This window comes from Malaclemys terrapin, chromosome 6, assembly GCF_027887155.1.
Source record: "Malaclemys terrapin pileata isolate rMalTer1 chromosome 6, rMalTer1.hap1, whole genome shotgun sequence".
Taxonomy (NCBI): domain Eukaryota; kingdom Metazoa; phylum Chordata; order Testudines; family Emydidae; genus Malaclemys; species Malaclemys terrapin.
In genome coordinates, this window is record NC_071510.1 from 7,011,984 (window position 1) to 7,028,919 (window position 16,936).

At 47.3% G+C, this 16,936-nt stretch overlaps 1 protein-coding gene across 3 annotated transcripts in view; it reads right to left on the reverse strand.

Moving 5' to 3' along the window:
• Positions 1–16,936, reverse strand: part of TRABD2A (TraB domain containing 2A) — a 105,926-nt gene that overhangs the window by 79,919 nt on the left and 9,071 nt on the right. For all 3 annotated transcript variants that reach the window (XM_054032516.1, XM_054032515.1, XM_054032517.1), the window contains exon 2: positions 11,677–12,237. In XM_054032516.1, coding sequence (XP_053888491.1) covers positions 11,677–12,237 — 561 coding nt within the window. The remainder of the gene's footprint in view (positions 1–11,676; positions 12,238–16,936) is intronic.

Sequence of the window (16,936 nt, forward strand, 5' to 3'; positions counted from 1 at the left end):
TGGCACCTTAGAGACTAACAAATTTATTAGCGCATAAGCTTTCGTGGACTACAGCCCACTTCTTCGGATGCATCTAATAAATTTGTTAGTCTCTAAGGTGCCACAAGTACTCTTGTTCTTTTTACATATTCCATGCAAATGAACTAGCATCAATGCAACATTCAAGCTGAGAAATCAAGCCAGGAATGCAGAGTTAACCTGAAAACTCAGCTCTGATTCTGCCCCCTTGTGCTTAATCAAAAAAAGGGCATGAGCCCAACATATATAAAACCCTGCAGCTCACCTTTCATGGAAACTGTATTTTAGATCTAAACAAGATGATAACGTCCCTTTAATACACTTGCTACTTGAGATACACACTTTTCAACCAAATACAACACGGGGCAGTGTAGGGAGGAATAAATGGCTCGTAGTTGAAGGATCTTAATTGATCTACTTGATCAGCAAAGATTTAGAATCTGGATAATTTCCATAGAACAGCCATGTTGTTCAATTTCCTGGGGTTTATTTGGAATCCCTCCAGCATCTTGCTGACACCTGTAAATGTCAGGAGATGATTTGCAGGAAAAGAGTAGAATCGGATCCTGAAGGGACAAACATGCCATACCCAACAGGGTGTTTGAAGAGTCTAGAAAGGAGCCACCAGCCTGGGAGTTGTCTGCCACGGAAAGAAGGCTAGGATCAAAGCCCTGGACTTGGGACCAGCCCTGCTTGCATTTCCCCGCATCCTCTCGGGACTGTTGCTATAAATACGATAAAGAGAGTGCACAATGACACTTCTGCCGATATGTCAGCAGACTGCACTAGACGGCATTCGTTTTACAGCTAAAAAATTGAGGAAAAAGTGAAGGTAGAATTTTAAAGGACTTTTTCAAGTGCTAGAGAGCCAAGGCTTAACTCTTTAGACAGTTCTTCTAAAAGGAGCAACTAAGGTGTAGGTCCATCAGTGGAATACTTGCTGCCACAGCTTGTCATCTGGCAGACAGAAAAATAGCGTCAAGACATCTCTAATAGCTATAAACCAGTGGTGCTAAGCAACTCGCCTTTTAGGGCTAGTTCTGGCCCACCTGATCTACTTATCCAGCCTGCACTGCACATTCAGATGCCGCCTCTCATTTAAAAGCAAAGACCCAGGTCCCCAGTTGGTTTCAATTGGCATCGTTCCATTGAAAGCAATGGAGCTATGCGGATTTGACCCAGCATTTCGGTTTCTAAGATACGTGAAGACAGCTCGCTGCATGTGAGCCAGTGTCGACAGCCTGGAACAGGGGGAAAAGGAACCCTGTCTCCATTTCACTGGGCTGAACAGAAATACACGGAGGTCTGACTTTCATCAGGGGCAGCTGATCAATACAAAGATATTGTTAAATTGGGAGCAGTGAGGTCAGGACAACTGAACTGACAATAAATGGAGCAGAGAGCTTTAGATAGGAGAAGAGAGAGACAAAACTGGGATTACGGGGTAAAAAAGCAGAGCTCCCTTGAGATCAGAGGAGCTTCACCGATTCTAAGGCCAAATCAGACTGGAAACGCTTCAGGCCCGGGACGATAGATTTGCACGGCCTCTGATCCTGACTGGGTGCTACTGTAATATAAGGTATGTTTTCAAGTGCAAAATGCTACAATCCAGAATACTGAACAGCATCTTCCTATCACAATAAATGTACCTCTCAACCTGCTCAAACAATTAAAACCGCATTTTAGGTTCAGATATTATGAAGATTTAGCAACACTTACTGCCACTGGCTCTTTAAGAGAGATTTTAAAGTGGCAAAAATGAACCCTTTACCTGGTCCCAACCCTTTAGACTTGGGAATCAAGCTAGTCTGATCCCTGTATGAAGCTACTGCTATTATTAAGGCCAGTTCCAAATAGGACCTTTCTGGAGTCGGCTAGCTAGGCACATTTTGAAAGCTAACAAGAAGGGCCGGCTGTACCTATATGCACAAGGGAATCTAAGGGATAATTACTATGTAGTTTCTTTCCATCAGGGCCTAAAATGTCCATATATTTGTAACAGTCACTCAACAATTAAAGGGTTCTTACTGTGGCATTAGCCCATACACCACTGCCTCCTCCTGATGTGCATTAGAAGCTGTGAGCATCCGCATGGTTGGTCTGAAGCCCCTTTCTCCTCAGATAGCCATTTCGGTTCACCAACGTCAACAGGCTAGTTCTTCAGCTGCAGCTGAGAAGGGGTGGGAGATGCAAAGGTAGCTCCAAGTCCCAGTCCTGCAGCAGGCCCCCCACCCTAATTTAGAGCAGCTTGGGGACTGCTCTAAATTCTGCTTAGCTGCCCACGCCCCCAAGGGGCTATTCTAGCAGCCAAGAACTGCCAGAGCACAGCAGTGCTATTCCTACCCCCACTTTTTCCAGGTCAACCCCCGACACAGTGGTCTGGGAGGGGATGGTGTGGGGTCACTACAGTGCCATCTGGTGAATCCCCTTACTTAGGGGGAATCCTGGGTGGACTGTCAAGCCAGCTTTCCAGCCCCTTTGCACAGCCGAAGCACACAGAGAGGTCAGGGTCTGGTCCAACATCCTCATGGGAGATCATCCAGCATGTACGTTTTGTATCAGAATAGTCAATAAAATCAAGCAGATTGCTACAATCCTGGGCACTAATGACTGGCAGGCAACAGCAAGTTGGACTTTCTAGAACCAGGAACACTGGACTGTCTCAGATAAGAACCTGCCTTATTTAAATGTGGGTACGTTTCATTTCAAACACGATCATGAGTCAGGCACTCCCGTTAGAGAGAAGAGTCTCGAGCAATGGATGTGCAGGCTGGTTACTTTCAGAGAGACCCCCTCTCTAGCCACTGGTTCCATTTACTTTCTCACTAGCGTGGTTCATGCACCTCTTTTTAAAGCAACGTGACTACAACCATCCCCCAAACTCCGAAGCGGCGCTAGGGCGACTGGCCTCCAAACCATCACAGGATCCCGAGATGTCAAAATGTGTAATCCCTGCAAGTATCCGAAGCCGGAGGAGCGGTTGTGGGTGCTCACATGCTATGACTAATGGCAGCGACGAGACGAAAAAATGCCTTTGTCAGGGCGCCCATAGCAAGCTCATAATTACTGGAAGTTATGAAAACATTACACTCCAGCTAGCACAAACTATAGGCTACTTTTTTGATGGCACGTCTTCACTAATCCAAACCGAAAGGGACCCCGTCGGATTCAAAGCAGCCTTTTCAGAATCCAAGTGGCTCTGAAACCTTACCAGAGTTCAAACGGCCTTGGCAGGCAGGGCTGGCTGCTGGATTGCTGAGTTGTCACTGGTTCACTCTTCATCCAGAACCTGGGGGAAATTTCCCTCCCCAACCGCAGTGCTGGGCTGGCATTTTGAAAGCTGTCTTGTCATCACAGTAACAAGCTCAAGATCCTGGTTTGATCCAACTGGCCAGGATTCAGCGCAGACTGAAGAATCCAGCCTGGAAACTGTAGCTCTTCATGTCAAGCGGGACTGTCCTTAATGACAGCTGAGTTTTAGAGAGAGAGAGAGAGAGAATTGGACTATGGTCTTCCAGTGCCTTCCCACAATTCCCCCTGAAGGACGGACAAGCTCTCCTGGCTGCAACTGACTAAGAAAGCATTCTGGTGCATCTCAGCACAAAGAACCATGGGCTACACTCCCAGACATGCTGTGCGGATGCTTGCCTCCGGGTTAGGCTAACCCAGACCTGGGGCCAATCATGTAGTAGTAAAACCATGACCTAAAAGTGCCCCCACCTCTACTATTTTTTCCTCGCTGAGACTAGTCCTGAACACCTGACTCAGGTTTTGCTTGAGTAGGCAGGGAGGCACAGGCTGTTAGCAGGAATGCACAGGTAGGCAAAGATCTGCAAACTGCTCCTAGAACATGCTTTGCCCAGAAAAAGGTAACAGCGTTACACGTGAGCTCAGAGTGCATCACACCACCAGTGAACTCCTCCAATTCCTAACTACATGGTGTTTGCTAACAAAGGGTACGTTTTCACTGCAGGGATAACTTGGGTGATCGGCACGCAGGTCTGAGCACCCACGTTAGCCTACCCTGGGTGCGAGCTGACACACTGCAAAGCCCTGCCCACATCACTTTGTCCTCACTGTCACTGCGCTCCTCTGTGGATGTTGCTCGGACTTCTGGGGGTACATCCCACAGTCTTTGTGCTGCAGTAAGCGGATTCTTTCCCAGTGAATTGTAGGAGACCTTGTCTATCTATCTGGGCACAAGGGCGGGAAGGGGATTGTGGGAAGGCATTGGAAAAGAGTCAGCACCCAAGTGATTTACGTCTATCCTCACTGCAAAGCAGGCGGGTTCCCCACCTGAGTTAAAGAGGCACCCAGACTCCAGCCCACACCCCCAGGATACAACCGTTACCTCAGGCTGAAAGCACCACTAAACTTGGGTGAAAGAGTTGCGTGTGTAGATGGGAAGGAGGTGAAAAGCAACACCCAGGTAAGAACCTAATCCAGCACTCACAAAGGCCAGACAGGCTCAAGTCAGTGGGAGTTTCACCTGCACTAAAGATGCAGGATTGGGCCCAGACATCAGTAAAACAGTTTTCATCAGCATGTTGTGTAGAAAATTCTGATGTGTTCAGTGGTGCATTTGTACAGGATTATGGTTGTCTTTTAGTTCATAGAGCTTCTCACGTAAACAAGGGAAAACAGGAAAATACCATCAGTCCTCACTTAAAGTCCAGATATGAACGATTCCTTGAGGGCTAGGCCAAACTCTTGGAAATGCAAGCGAGGAGCTCAGTGGAAGAGCATGGAACAGAACAGACAGAATGTGCTGCATTCCCTTACGCACAAGCTAACAACACCGCAGAGATTTGTATCCCATGCTGAACACAGTCCTGAACTTGCCTGTTTGCTCAGCTGAACCAAATAGGCTTGGAAACGTGTCTGCTTAAAAGGAGTTCAGAACACCTAGCACTGCCGAATGCTGCATTCCTCATTCCAGGGACTTTACAGGCCAGCGACGAAGCAATGCATAGGCTCTGAAGAACTCTGGGTTCTCCTCAGCAGGGACGAATGATACACTGCTCCCACCATGAACCATAGCCATCAACAGCGTCTGTCTCTGCAATTCTGAGACCCTTGAGTTATGAAACCTCACCCCAGAGGACACCAAACAAGGACCGCGATCATCTCAGCAAAAACAGAACAGTTGGCTGTGCATGAGGAAGGGTTAAAATAAGAAGGTTTGCTGGTAGCAAAGAATTTTGTTTGACAAAATCAGTCGGATTCAATGCAAAATGTCTACCAGCAGGTTTAAACTTCTGCAGCTCTTATGGCATGCAAAGATGTGCCAACATTTTTCGCATTCATTCTTTTAGGGCACTTTGAAGAAAGAAGTGCAAATGACATAGACGAGGATCAAACAGGATGAAAATCAGCCATGTAACAGTGAGTGTACTGAGAGTACAGATTCTGTGAAAAACAGACATGGGGAACTCTCCAAAAAAACCCAAAACAGGTTAACAGAGAAATACACAAAAGCTGCCCAAACAAAGTTCTTCACTGGAATGTTCCCTTAATGCCTTTAGCAGATGCCCTACATAAACCAAACCTGAAGCAGTAGGTTTTCAGCCAAGAATTAATTCAAGTTCTGGCCAAATGTAGCAATCCTGCTAATCCTATTAGAACAGTGTAACCAGATTGTGAGAAATTTACAAGGCCGGCTACATAAATCTGCCCTAACACGGTTATATGACAGGATTGTGATTACAATAAATCTCAAACCTAAACATCGTTATACACTTGGCTGTCGTTGACGGGACTGGATTTAAGTGGCGTGGATTGCCTCGCCAGCCTCTCACTGGTTTCAAATTGCATTGTCAACTGGAGAAAGCTGCTCCCAAATACTTGTCTGTTCACATTTGACCTTTGTACGCTTAGCAAAGATAGCGCTAAGCCTCATGCAAAGGGAGGGGGAGTTCTGAAAGTTCTAATTGGGATATTGTCTAACACAGGCTTAGATCAACTGACATGCTCCTCATCGGATTCTAAGCTCCATTCTCATTTACCCAGTGGGTAAATCTTTTGAAAATGGCACCAAAGTTACCTAGAAGCTATCTGTGCCATTCAGCTCAGAGCACTTCAGTGAAATATCAAAGCAGCCCAACTGTTTTCCTACTAAGCACATCACGTCTGAGTACAGGAGCCCAGGAGAGAAGGCAGATGTGACACACAGACACACTCACAGGCAGTACAGCATGGTACAGTGTGTAAAATCCCATTTAAAACCATCCCAGGGCCAAGACGGTGATGCCATGGGAGTCCGGATCCCAAGCTCGTTCCGTGAGACAGCAGGAGCTGGGAGCACGGTCAAATCTTGGAGGAGAAGAAAGGCCCTTACGCCACTCTCGCGATGCCCTCTGGTGCACACAAGGAATGCCCTGGGGAGGCTCCAGAAAGAGCAGCATCTTGCTGGAGGGAAGGTGGCTGTACTGTTCGGTCCTCGCGGCAGTGAGGTCCCATGGGGAGCAGAGATCCAGATTCCCACTCCACTCTGGAGTTCCTCTCTGTTCTGGGAAAGACCCTTTCTTTTCTAAACAACGGTCAGTCACAACCCAACTTCCTCCTGCTTCCCACTGGCACAGAACCAACAGCCTCAGCTGACATTCCCTCCCCTCCACGTACACACAGAAACACTGGCCACAAGCGGCCTGACAGGTGGTACCTCAGGCTGGACTCAAAGGCAGCTCTGAATCCAGGACCAGCAACACCTGCATCTACTGCAGATCAGGGCACAGGACAGTGTGCACTTGGCTATGGATCGGCATGAACTAGACTCCCAGCAGCATGCAGACAATACCCGAGTCTAGATCACCTTCACCGCACACAAACAGCACCGCCTCCCAGCTCTCCGAGGGCCGGGGGGAGATCTGCCCCCAGAGGGTGAGCACCTGGCTGAGGCTGCATGCTGGGAAGGTGGAGTTGATGCTGAGAGGGGAGAGGAAAGCGCTTTAAGGCACTCGCCGCATATATAACGCCCCCCTCTATTGAGGGTGTCTGCCCTCAGGTTGTCAGGGCAGTCAGTTTGCAGCCTTGGTGCCCCTGCTGCTGGACACCCAACCAGCCAGGCCCTCAAACACTCCTGTTATTCCCCACCTCTGGGTGGCTAGGAACTACTGCTCTGTGGGTAGGATTCGGTTGCAGCCACAGTGACTTCCAGGACTGATTACTGCAATTCTATGCACCTAAGTAGGAGAGCATGGATCTTAAAAAGCCCTCCATTTGGTTCAGGACACATCATCCACTGCCCAGCACTGCCGGAAGCACTTTGCGTCTATGCTCCGCTCCTATCACTTGCGCCCTTTAATTAACAGGTCACGTCTGAAGTTCCAGCCCTCGCCTTCAGAACTGTCTGTGGAATAGGCCTAAATTACCCCAGGGACCGTGTCACCTTGTACCATCATGCCCCCCCCCCACCCACCCACCCACACACCCCAGCCACTGGCTCTGTGCATTCCCTGGGGTACTATCAGTCCCAAGGCAAGGCTTGTAAACGGAGCAGACAGAGCTTTCCCACTGACTGGCCCATCAGCCTGGAACTCATCGTCAGAAGAGATCAGAATGACCCAAATGTCAGTGCCTGCAGAGCAACATGCCTGAGCCATGTCGTCTCTGACCGAACATTCCCCGTGGTGTCTCCGCTGACAAAACCCCCCAGTGGAGCCCAGCCCTGATGACAGAGAAGAAAGAGAAAACCGTATCTTGATCTGCTCCTACAGTCTTATTGGGAGTTGGTCAGATGAGACAGTGATGGGTGCTCTGTGGGAATGTAAGGGGTAGATGGAGAGAGACACAGACACACAATCATTGTCTCACATGTTCTGAAAACTGTGTTTCCACTAGGCAAGTGTTTGGTGTGCCAAGTTAATTATTAATTTTAATCAGGAAATAAAGTCCGTCAGAAACTAGTTTCTTAACTGAACACGTACAAATGTCATCCTGGCAGCTTTAGATGTGAACAGTTCAAATTTGCATAAGAGCAAAATGTGCAGAGTTGGTCATTTTAGTCTTTCCACAGAATCCAAGCTCTCATTTAAAACAAACGAAGCGTCTAGCCCTTCTGAATGCAGAGACTGCAAATCAGTGACTGCATTCCTCTTACGCTGAGGCAGCGGTGCAAACTGTCAAATTTAGTTAATAATGTCTTACCTGAAGTCTAAGTCTGACAACATAAATACAAACACTTAACCATTTCCCTGCTGAGACACCCAGATAATGCCCTGTCTTCTGTGTCTAGACATACAGGCTACGGGCTTATCTACACATCACAACCAAAATAACTGAATCTGTGTCACAGACATGCACTGAAATAATCACAGGTGTAAATTAAACCAGTTCAGTTACTTCAGTTCCAGTCTGTGTGCAGAGAAGCCCTACTTCCTGATGTTCCAATCAGATCAAGGAGGAATTGTTGTTAAAATACATGCACCTCCAAGCCACACCCGAGGTGCGGAACACTACAACATCCCATTCCAAATAAATAGTGTCCTGTTTAACCTGTTCTCAAGTCTCCGTAGTGAAGGGGCCTCTATCAGCAGCCTTGGGAGATTATTCCACCAGCCAATTTCTCTTAATGTCAAGACCATTCCCTTAACATCTAACCTAAACTATTCCTTCCTTATCTTCAGGCCATGCATGGCTCCTTGATCTAGCCTTTTCTGAGATCCTTTGTTTGAATTGTTATCTCCAAAGGTAAGTTTGCATTGTCATCTTGTACAGTGGGAACTGACACAAGAGTTGAACTTGCCACCTTGGAAATTAAAGGCAAATGTTTTATTAATAAAATACCACTTTGGAGCCAGTGGATAAAAAGCATTTTCTTCTGGCTTGGTATTGTAGATTTTAGATGGATGGATCCAAAACAAACAACAACAACAAAAACTGACGCCCAACACTGATTGACACCTCAAAGTTTAACCGTCTGGATCCAAATCATTTCTCGCCCCAATGCAGGCCCCGATTCTGCAATGACTGCAGTTTGCATCCTTACAGGGGATTGCACCAAGACCCACAAAGGGGAACTTTTAAACAAATGAGGTTAGAAATGGCATGAAGGGTCAAGGCCAAAAAAATAAATGAGACAGACCAAGCGTGGTGACTGTTTCAGTCTTTCCACACTTCCAGAAGTTACATAGCGCTCAGAAAAGGCAAAAGGAATACAAAAAAAGACAGTACACCACCGCAAGGCTAAAAGCGCTATACAGAGCATGTTCAAGCCAAAAGTATCATTTCAAAGCAGGAAAGGCAGCCCAAGTTAGTAAAGAACAGACGCCTTTGGCAAATACAGTATGACAGAGCCATAAAAATAACGATTAAGAGGAAGTAGGAAGAACAACCACAGCCAAAGAGCAAAACCTCTCGGAGAGTGAGGGCTAAATGATTTCTTTGCACCCCAAGGTTTTCTCTTTGCAGTTCGTGAAGGTGATGCAATGTCAGAGATAGAGGTCTCAGAGGACAACAACCCCAGACGTTTAGTTACAATACCAAGCCAGTACCTAGGGGAAGGGTTCATCTGAGACTTCTGTGAATACTGAAGAGCATAGGACCCAGCGACTAGAAACGTACAATTCATATCAGGAATCCCCCGCATCCCCGATTCTAGGCCCAATCTGCAACTCCAATAAGAATGTATCAGGAAGGGAGGGTATTGAAACGCTGGCGTTAACTGGATGGGAGCTGAAGGAGGCTGGGGAAGGGAGCTATGGGGGGGAAATAGGAGGAAGCAGCCAAACCTAGTACATAGACTACTGGGAAGAAGAGAGATGATGTGGCGAGGGGGAGGCTGGAGGATTAGGGGAGGGAAGCTGAATTGGAGTTGGTGGGCTCTTAGCAGAAGCGCCATCAACAAGCCAGCCAGCACTGCATCATCAAAGGGTGGCTGTGCTTCCAGAGTGCCACAACAACAATGCGGAAACACGCAGGACTAAACACAACTCCCTCTGGCACAAGAGGCTAACACCGTACCACTCCTTCAGCAAGGTGCTAAGGGTGACCCAGGGAGTTATAATTACAGGGTCGTACAAACAGCAATAAAAATAGTAGAGAACAGCAACGGGGGTTATAAAACACAGACTGCACAGGAGCGTAATACAATATGAACAAACTAGCAAGGCTTCTGTGTGGGTAAATCATGTCTCTCTGACCTGCCTGAATTCCATTAAAGTAATAAAAATCACCTGCAAAGAAAAAAAAGTGGGGGTGGGCCCTTATTTGCTTTCCTGTCATGTACAAAGATGTGGTGGTGGTGGTGGGTTTTTCTTTCTTTCTTTCTTTCTTTCTTTTTCCCCTGGAAGACTATATGGATAACTGCAGCACTAATAGGATCATAATACCTCCGTCCCCATTCAAGTGACACATGATTAGAGGAGGAGTGATTTCTAGTCAGCCTGTTAAAACCAAGATTTGTAATTAACACACAATTAACACAGCTGCCTGAACAAACAGAACAAAGCTCTTGTGCTAAAGATTTACAGTATCACTAAGGCCCAAGGGTCCAAAAATCATGAGGCCCCTCCAAAAATACATATCTATCTAGAGACTGGCTTAAAAAACAGGAGGTGGTTTTATTTTTTAAATAATACATTTGGGTTTCTTTTTCTTTGTCTTCTGGCATCTGAGCCGGCACGGCACATTTATGTCACATTTTCAAGCTTTTCTCTGCAACCACCAGGATAGAAATACACTGTGTTTGTCTAAGAAAAAACTGAGGTTCTCATGGAATCACTTGATTCTAGCAGCTGGGGCTTGAAGAAATATCATGAGATCCATGATGAAATCATGAGACCTGGCAATACTGGATTTCACATCTCTGCCCAGAGAGAGCACCTACTCCGCACGGCTGGACCCTCCAAGAAAAACCTCCCACAAAACAGGAAAGACTGTGTGTTTATGGGATGTTTGAGAAGAAACACACAAAAAACAAGCAAAAACATACTTTCTTTGGAGGGTGGATATACTCAGGGTGAAATCCTGGTCCCACTGAAGTCAATGGTGAAATGCCCATTGACTTCACCCCCAAACTTTTCAGCCTTCTTCGTTCACCATAAAGTGGCAAAGAAAGGGCACAAACTGATTTTACCCCATTGCACGTCACCTTGACCAGTGCAGTGCATAGAGGAGAGACAAAGGATGCAATCAGACAAAGTCCCCATCTCTGGGGCCATAGGTGAAGTCCTATCATGAATTGAATATTGCTCAGAGATTAGACAAAATGGCCAGTTCTCAGCAAGGAAGGGGTTAATAGTGTGGTGCCTATGGGGTATGCATCAAGCGATTTAGAGCCTCCTTGTGCCCAGCCCTGGAGGGGGGGGGGGAGAGAGGGAGGGCGGGAAGAGAGAAGTTGCCAGGAGCCCTCACCTCCATGCTCCGAGGAGGGACGGGATGGGAGTTTTTCACCCACATTGGTACTAGGCTCCCCGATACGTGCAGGGAGGGGACAGGACGAGTCCCACACAGGGACCCTGGGGAGAGAAGGCAAGGAATATCATAGTAACTGCACTGGCTGGAGCGTGTGCCTGCCTGGCCACTCCTTCCCTCTAGCGCTGCGCCGCCCAGATCTGTGTTCACAGGTTCTCCAGTAGAGAGCCCCTGTATTCAAATATTTGTCCTTATTATACAGCCTAAGAGTCAGTCACTCCACATCAAACACCATTTTCCTCTTACCTGGGAAAAATTCAGCCCATTCAGTGGATGGCATTGTTCCTCCACTTTCTCCACAGCCCCGGTCTGCTTCCTCAGGCGCTCGGCTTCCTGGGCCAGGTAGAGATCCAGGACAGGGACACCACGCGACTTAATGTCCACCTCAGTCAGAGAATTCACCATCAACATCACCCAGACAGGTCTCTTCCGCTCCCAGTTCCCAGCGATGGCGTTGAAGAGATAGTCAGCATAGAGCCCTTTGCCCCGCTGGTCCGGAGTCATCCACGAAGGCATCATGAGCTTGACGTACTCCAGGTGGCGCTTGAGCCGGCGGTAGATGTCCCGGGGGAGCACGTCCTGGAGGTTCTCGCCCTGCGGCAGCAGCTGGCAGCTGGTGAGTGCGGAGATGGTGTAGGGGTCCGTGAGGTCCAGTTCAAAGTAAACAATGTGGCTGTGCTGGAAGGCCTTCTTGGAGTTCTCGGGGATGAAATCCCAGACCCGGGTGTACGGGACATGGATGGTGCCAAAAAAGTAAGATGGGGGGTCTCTCTTTATAGTCCACAGGAAAGAGTTAAGCTCGCTTTGCTGAAGGGGAGAGAAACACAGCCGAGTAAACGAACAATGGCCTGCAGGCTGGAGGGGAGGGGAGAGGGGCATGGGGAGCAAATCACACAGCGGGGGAGAGGAGGGAAATATCCACGGCAAGTGACATATGCTATAAATAGTTACATTGTTTTAATAGGATCTGGCAAGTCTGTACCCTGAATACAATGGGCACATGACATTGCTGGCCGGTAGAGGTACTCTCGGTGCCCACGGGAATGGTCTCTCTTTAAAGGAAGGCAGTGTTGCCTGGTGCATAGAGCATGGGGGCGGGGACTTAGGAGACCTGGGTTCTATTCCTGGCTCTGCCCAGCTGGGGGGAGTCACCTCACCGCTCCATGCCTCAGTTTCCCTGTCTGTTAAATGAGGATGATGAGACAGACCTCCTTTGCGAAGTGCTTTGAGACCTACTGATGATCAGAGCTAGGCACTATTAACAACAGGGGACCTGCAATGCTTTTGGGACCATGGTTGTTTTTTCAGCTTGTGAGACTCCTTTGGTAGTAAAATCCACACACACCCCGCCCCCCATCTTACTGGGATTTTCTCTCTTTTTTTAAACACGAACCCCATTTTCATTATTTTTTAAAAATAAAACTAGTGGCTCTGGCCTCTCCATCTCACAGAAAAACCCAAGCAACGGAGACTTCAGCCCTGCCCTTGATGACATCACTGCCTGCAGATACCGGACAGGGAGGGGAATCGAAGTTAGCCAACCTCCGTGGAAGGCACTTGCACCCCAGCCGTGGAGTGGGGCAAATGCGGCCATTGTTTTGGTGAAGTCGATTCGCTGCCACTATCTCCACCCTTCAACCTCTCCACCAGGAAAAGCCCGTGGTTTTAGCGGCCATGGATTATTTCTGAGGCCCTCCAGGAAAAAGGAAACATGCCTGGAGACAGACAACTTTCATCCAGGAAACAGCCTGGACACAGCTTTTTGTGATGCAAATATGTTTGGTGAGGGAATGCGCTTGCCAAGCTGCACATCCTTGGAGAGCCTCTGAGTCAGCATGTAACATGAAAAGTAACAGGCAGGTGGATAAGGAACAGACTCAGATAATAATTTGGAAACACAGGCCGCACAGGTGGCTGATGCCCGTTCCCGACCCCTCGGCGTAACCTACTTCAGCACAGCTTTGGGAGAAAAAGGCAATTACGTTAGAAGACAAAAGAGGAAGCTAGAATGCTGCTTGAGAGCCAGACCTGGCCCACAGTTCCAATAAATGTTTTTTGAAATAGAGAAAAATGTTTATATTTCTTTTTTAATGTTGTTTTCAAATGCCTTCAAAGTCCTAACAGCACAGCTTTGTTACTTTAGTAGCAACAAACCTTAGAACTAGTTCTGAAAAGATCCTGCCCTGTGGTGGCTTAGATTTCAGTGTCTGGCTCTCAGACTTCACGGTTTGTTTGTTTTAATAGAGAATGATTTAAAGTGTTCCCCTGGAACTGACCAGAACATCTCAAAGAATCCTAGAGGGTAATGTTGTATCAAGCCTTTGAGTGGTCTATGGCATGACAATAAATATATATGGAGTTACCACATCTTCAACGGCTTCACTCAAAGAAACTACACCAGTTCACACCCACTGATGAGCGGGCCCAGGTAATCTACAATCAGAGTACACAATGGGGTCAGCGCTGCTGTAAGAGGCAATCTGCAGGCAGAGCGGCTGCTCCTGACGGCCCACAAGCAGAGAAGCACAAAACATCTGGGATCTGCACCCCATCCCTGCCCGGCAGGAAGATCTGGCTATCGAATGTCTGGCTCCAACAGGGGCATCCAGACACTGAGTTCAAACATACGGTCAGCTTTCAGCCAAAAGATTGCCCCAGAGCTGGGGTTAGATTTAAGTGTGCTTGGATGTTGAGGTTAGATGCCTTGCTCTGGCTGGTAAATGCAGAACAGGCTCCTTAGAAGACTTATTGGAAACACATTGCCTATGCCTTTCTAGTGGAAACCTAGGGCCAGAAGGGTTAATCTGAAAGATAATTCCACAGTGGCTCATCCCAGACAATGTTTTCTGAGAGTGTTCTCTATCAAACACAGCTCCAGATCACAGCACTCCTCAGCTGAAAACTCCAGCAAGTCCACTTCACTGTCACCCAGAGACTGGGTCTCCAAATCAAGTGAGGACTGCAGCGTCTGAGGCAAAGTTACATGCATGCCGAAGAAGTGAAAGGTGCCTCCCACAGCTGGCATGGCACATTGGAATATGTTACTGACACACATGCCACAAAACCCGCTCTATCACTGAATTAGCATTTTCTGTCATGTTGGGATTTCTCTATCCTCCACTCCCTCATCCTGCAGGAAGCTAAACAAGAGCAAAAGGGTCCTACTGGCCTGAAAGTAGAGGCTAGAAAAATACAACAGACCATGCGATGCTAGATGGGGAAAAGAGGAAGGAGAGGGCAGGGACATGAAAAGAATGTGAGGAAGTGACTATGGAAAAAGAAAGTGGAAAAGAGCATGAATGAGGAAAAAGCAAGCAGAGAAAGTAGAGGGGGGAAGATGGAGAGGATGGTTTAATAGAGACAGGAGAGTTGGTGTTGGTCCTGCTTTGAGCAGGGGGTTGGACTAGATGACCTCCTGAGGTCTCTTCCAACTCTGATATTCTATGAGAGGTTTGACATAGGGAAGGGACAGAAATATGTAATAACTAACAGAAGAGTGAAAATAGACATGAAGCAAAGCCCAATTTAGCACTTGCCCTGACTTTAGTAGGCACATGTCCATGACCCCTTCCTGAATAGGGAAGTTTTTTTGAATCCATGTGCTTAAGGTCCAACGACTTTAACGAAACTTAAGGCTGGTCCACACTAACCCCCCAGTTCGAACTAAGATACGCAACTTCAGCTACGTGAATAACATAGTTGAAGTTGAAGTACCTTAGTTCGAACTACAAGGTACTTACCGCGGGTCCACACGCGGCAGGCAGGCTCCCCCGTCGACTCCGCGTACTCCTCTCGCGGAGCAGGAGTACCGGCATCGACGGCGAGCACTTCCGGGATCGATTTATCGCGTCTAGACAAGACGCGATAAATCGATCCCAGAAGATCGATTGCTTACCGCCGAACCCGGAGATAAGTATAGATGTACCCTTAAGCACAGGCTTTAAATTAAGCACATGGGTTAGTGCTTTGCTGAATTAGGATGGTTTGATGAATCGAGACCTAAGTGAGGTAAGTGCCGTGACTAGAAAGGGGAGATAAAGAAGATTGGGCTTAGGAAGAGAAACATAACGCTAATGGCAATTAAACAGAGAAAACAAAACAGACAAAGGAAAGAGAAAGTCGAGCAAAGCTGGAGGAAAAGCTGCGCCAGGAGACAGAAAGGAACTAAGAACATTAGTAAGGGAGGTCATTTTAAAATGAATCTGAGGGAAGTTTGATGGTACAAGCACTGAATTTTCCTTTACACTAAGTCCCTCCCACTGTAAGGTCTCTCTGTGTTTCCAGAGCCGATTTTTGTGCGAGGAGACTCTAGCCCCAAATGTTTAAATATCAGGAGAGAGAACTGTGTAGAAGTAAGCCTGGAAGACCAACAAGGAGATTTTCAAAAGCACAAATGGCAGTTGGGCACCAAACTTCCACGCTCTTTCTATGGAGACAGGCACCTAACTGCTATCGGTGCCTTAGAAGATCTCCCCCATCCCCCAAATGGTTACGGGAGACCTTCCTGGGCAAAAAGAACAGGAGTACTTCATGAAAAAACTCGTACAGATACAGACAGACATCATCTTCCTCCATCAACTTCCTGGGCAAGGGAATGTGATTCTGTAGCAGGGGAGGTTTGGTTTGGAGTAAGTGTTGACTGGGTGTTTGCTGCACTGCTGATGCTTCATTTCCCAGGGCTTTTACAGTCATTTTGATTTATTTTATTTTTGACTTAATGAGAATCCACTCATCCAGGATATGAAATCTTTACAAATGGGCTACTCACCTGTGGTAAGGACAGAGGCTTTCCCCAGGCAGAGCGTCATCGACTTCTGCACAGTCTTAACCTTCATTAAGAATAGGACACTCTGGGTGCGACTTGCCAGAGCGCTCATTGTTGATTTAACCCTTCTCCCACTGAAGTCTATGAGAGTTTTTACTGTTGACTTCAGAGGTAGGGGGATTTTCCAAAGCACGCACCATGGGCCTAAACTTCGAGGGCAAGATTTTTTTTTTTTTTTTTTAAATGGGTGCCTACATTTAGGCATTAAAATACATGGCCTGATTTTCCAGAGCGCAGAACACCAGCCACTCCCATGAAAATCAATGTGATTTTCAAGTTGACGAGGTCTCTTTAAAGAGTGTAAGATCCTTTTATTTACCAGCATTTTAATTTTATAGGTGACTAAACCAGTTATTAGGGAAAATGCAAGGGAGACGTTAATGTGGCAAGAAAACAAATGGAGACAAATGGAAGCCAGAGAGGAGGAGTGACAAGTGGTGTCACTTACTAGCCGCAAGCAAACAAAACGACGGGAGAGCAGCCCTCGCTATGGATGGAGTTGAAAGGGCATCCTTTGCTTTAAACAGGCCTGAGCTTGTATGTGACAGGCAATGTCCAGGCGGAGCCAAAGCTAAAAGGAATCTTAGGGAACGAGTTGCCCCTGGCTAGCTTAAAATTTCATTGGCTCAACTGATTTACCGAACAAAAGCTGCTGGAAGTTCTCAAGCCAACATGCAAAGA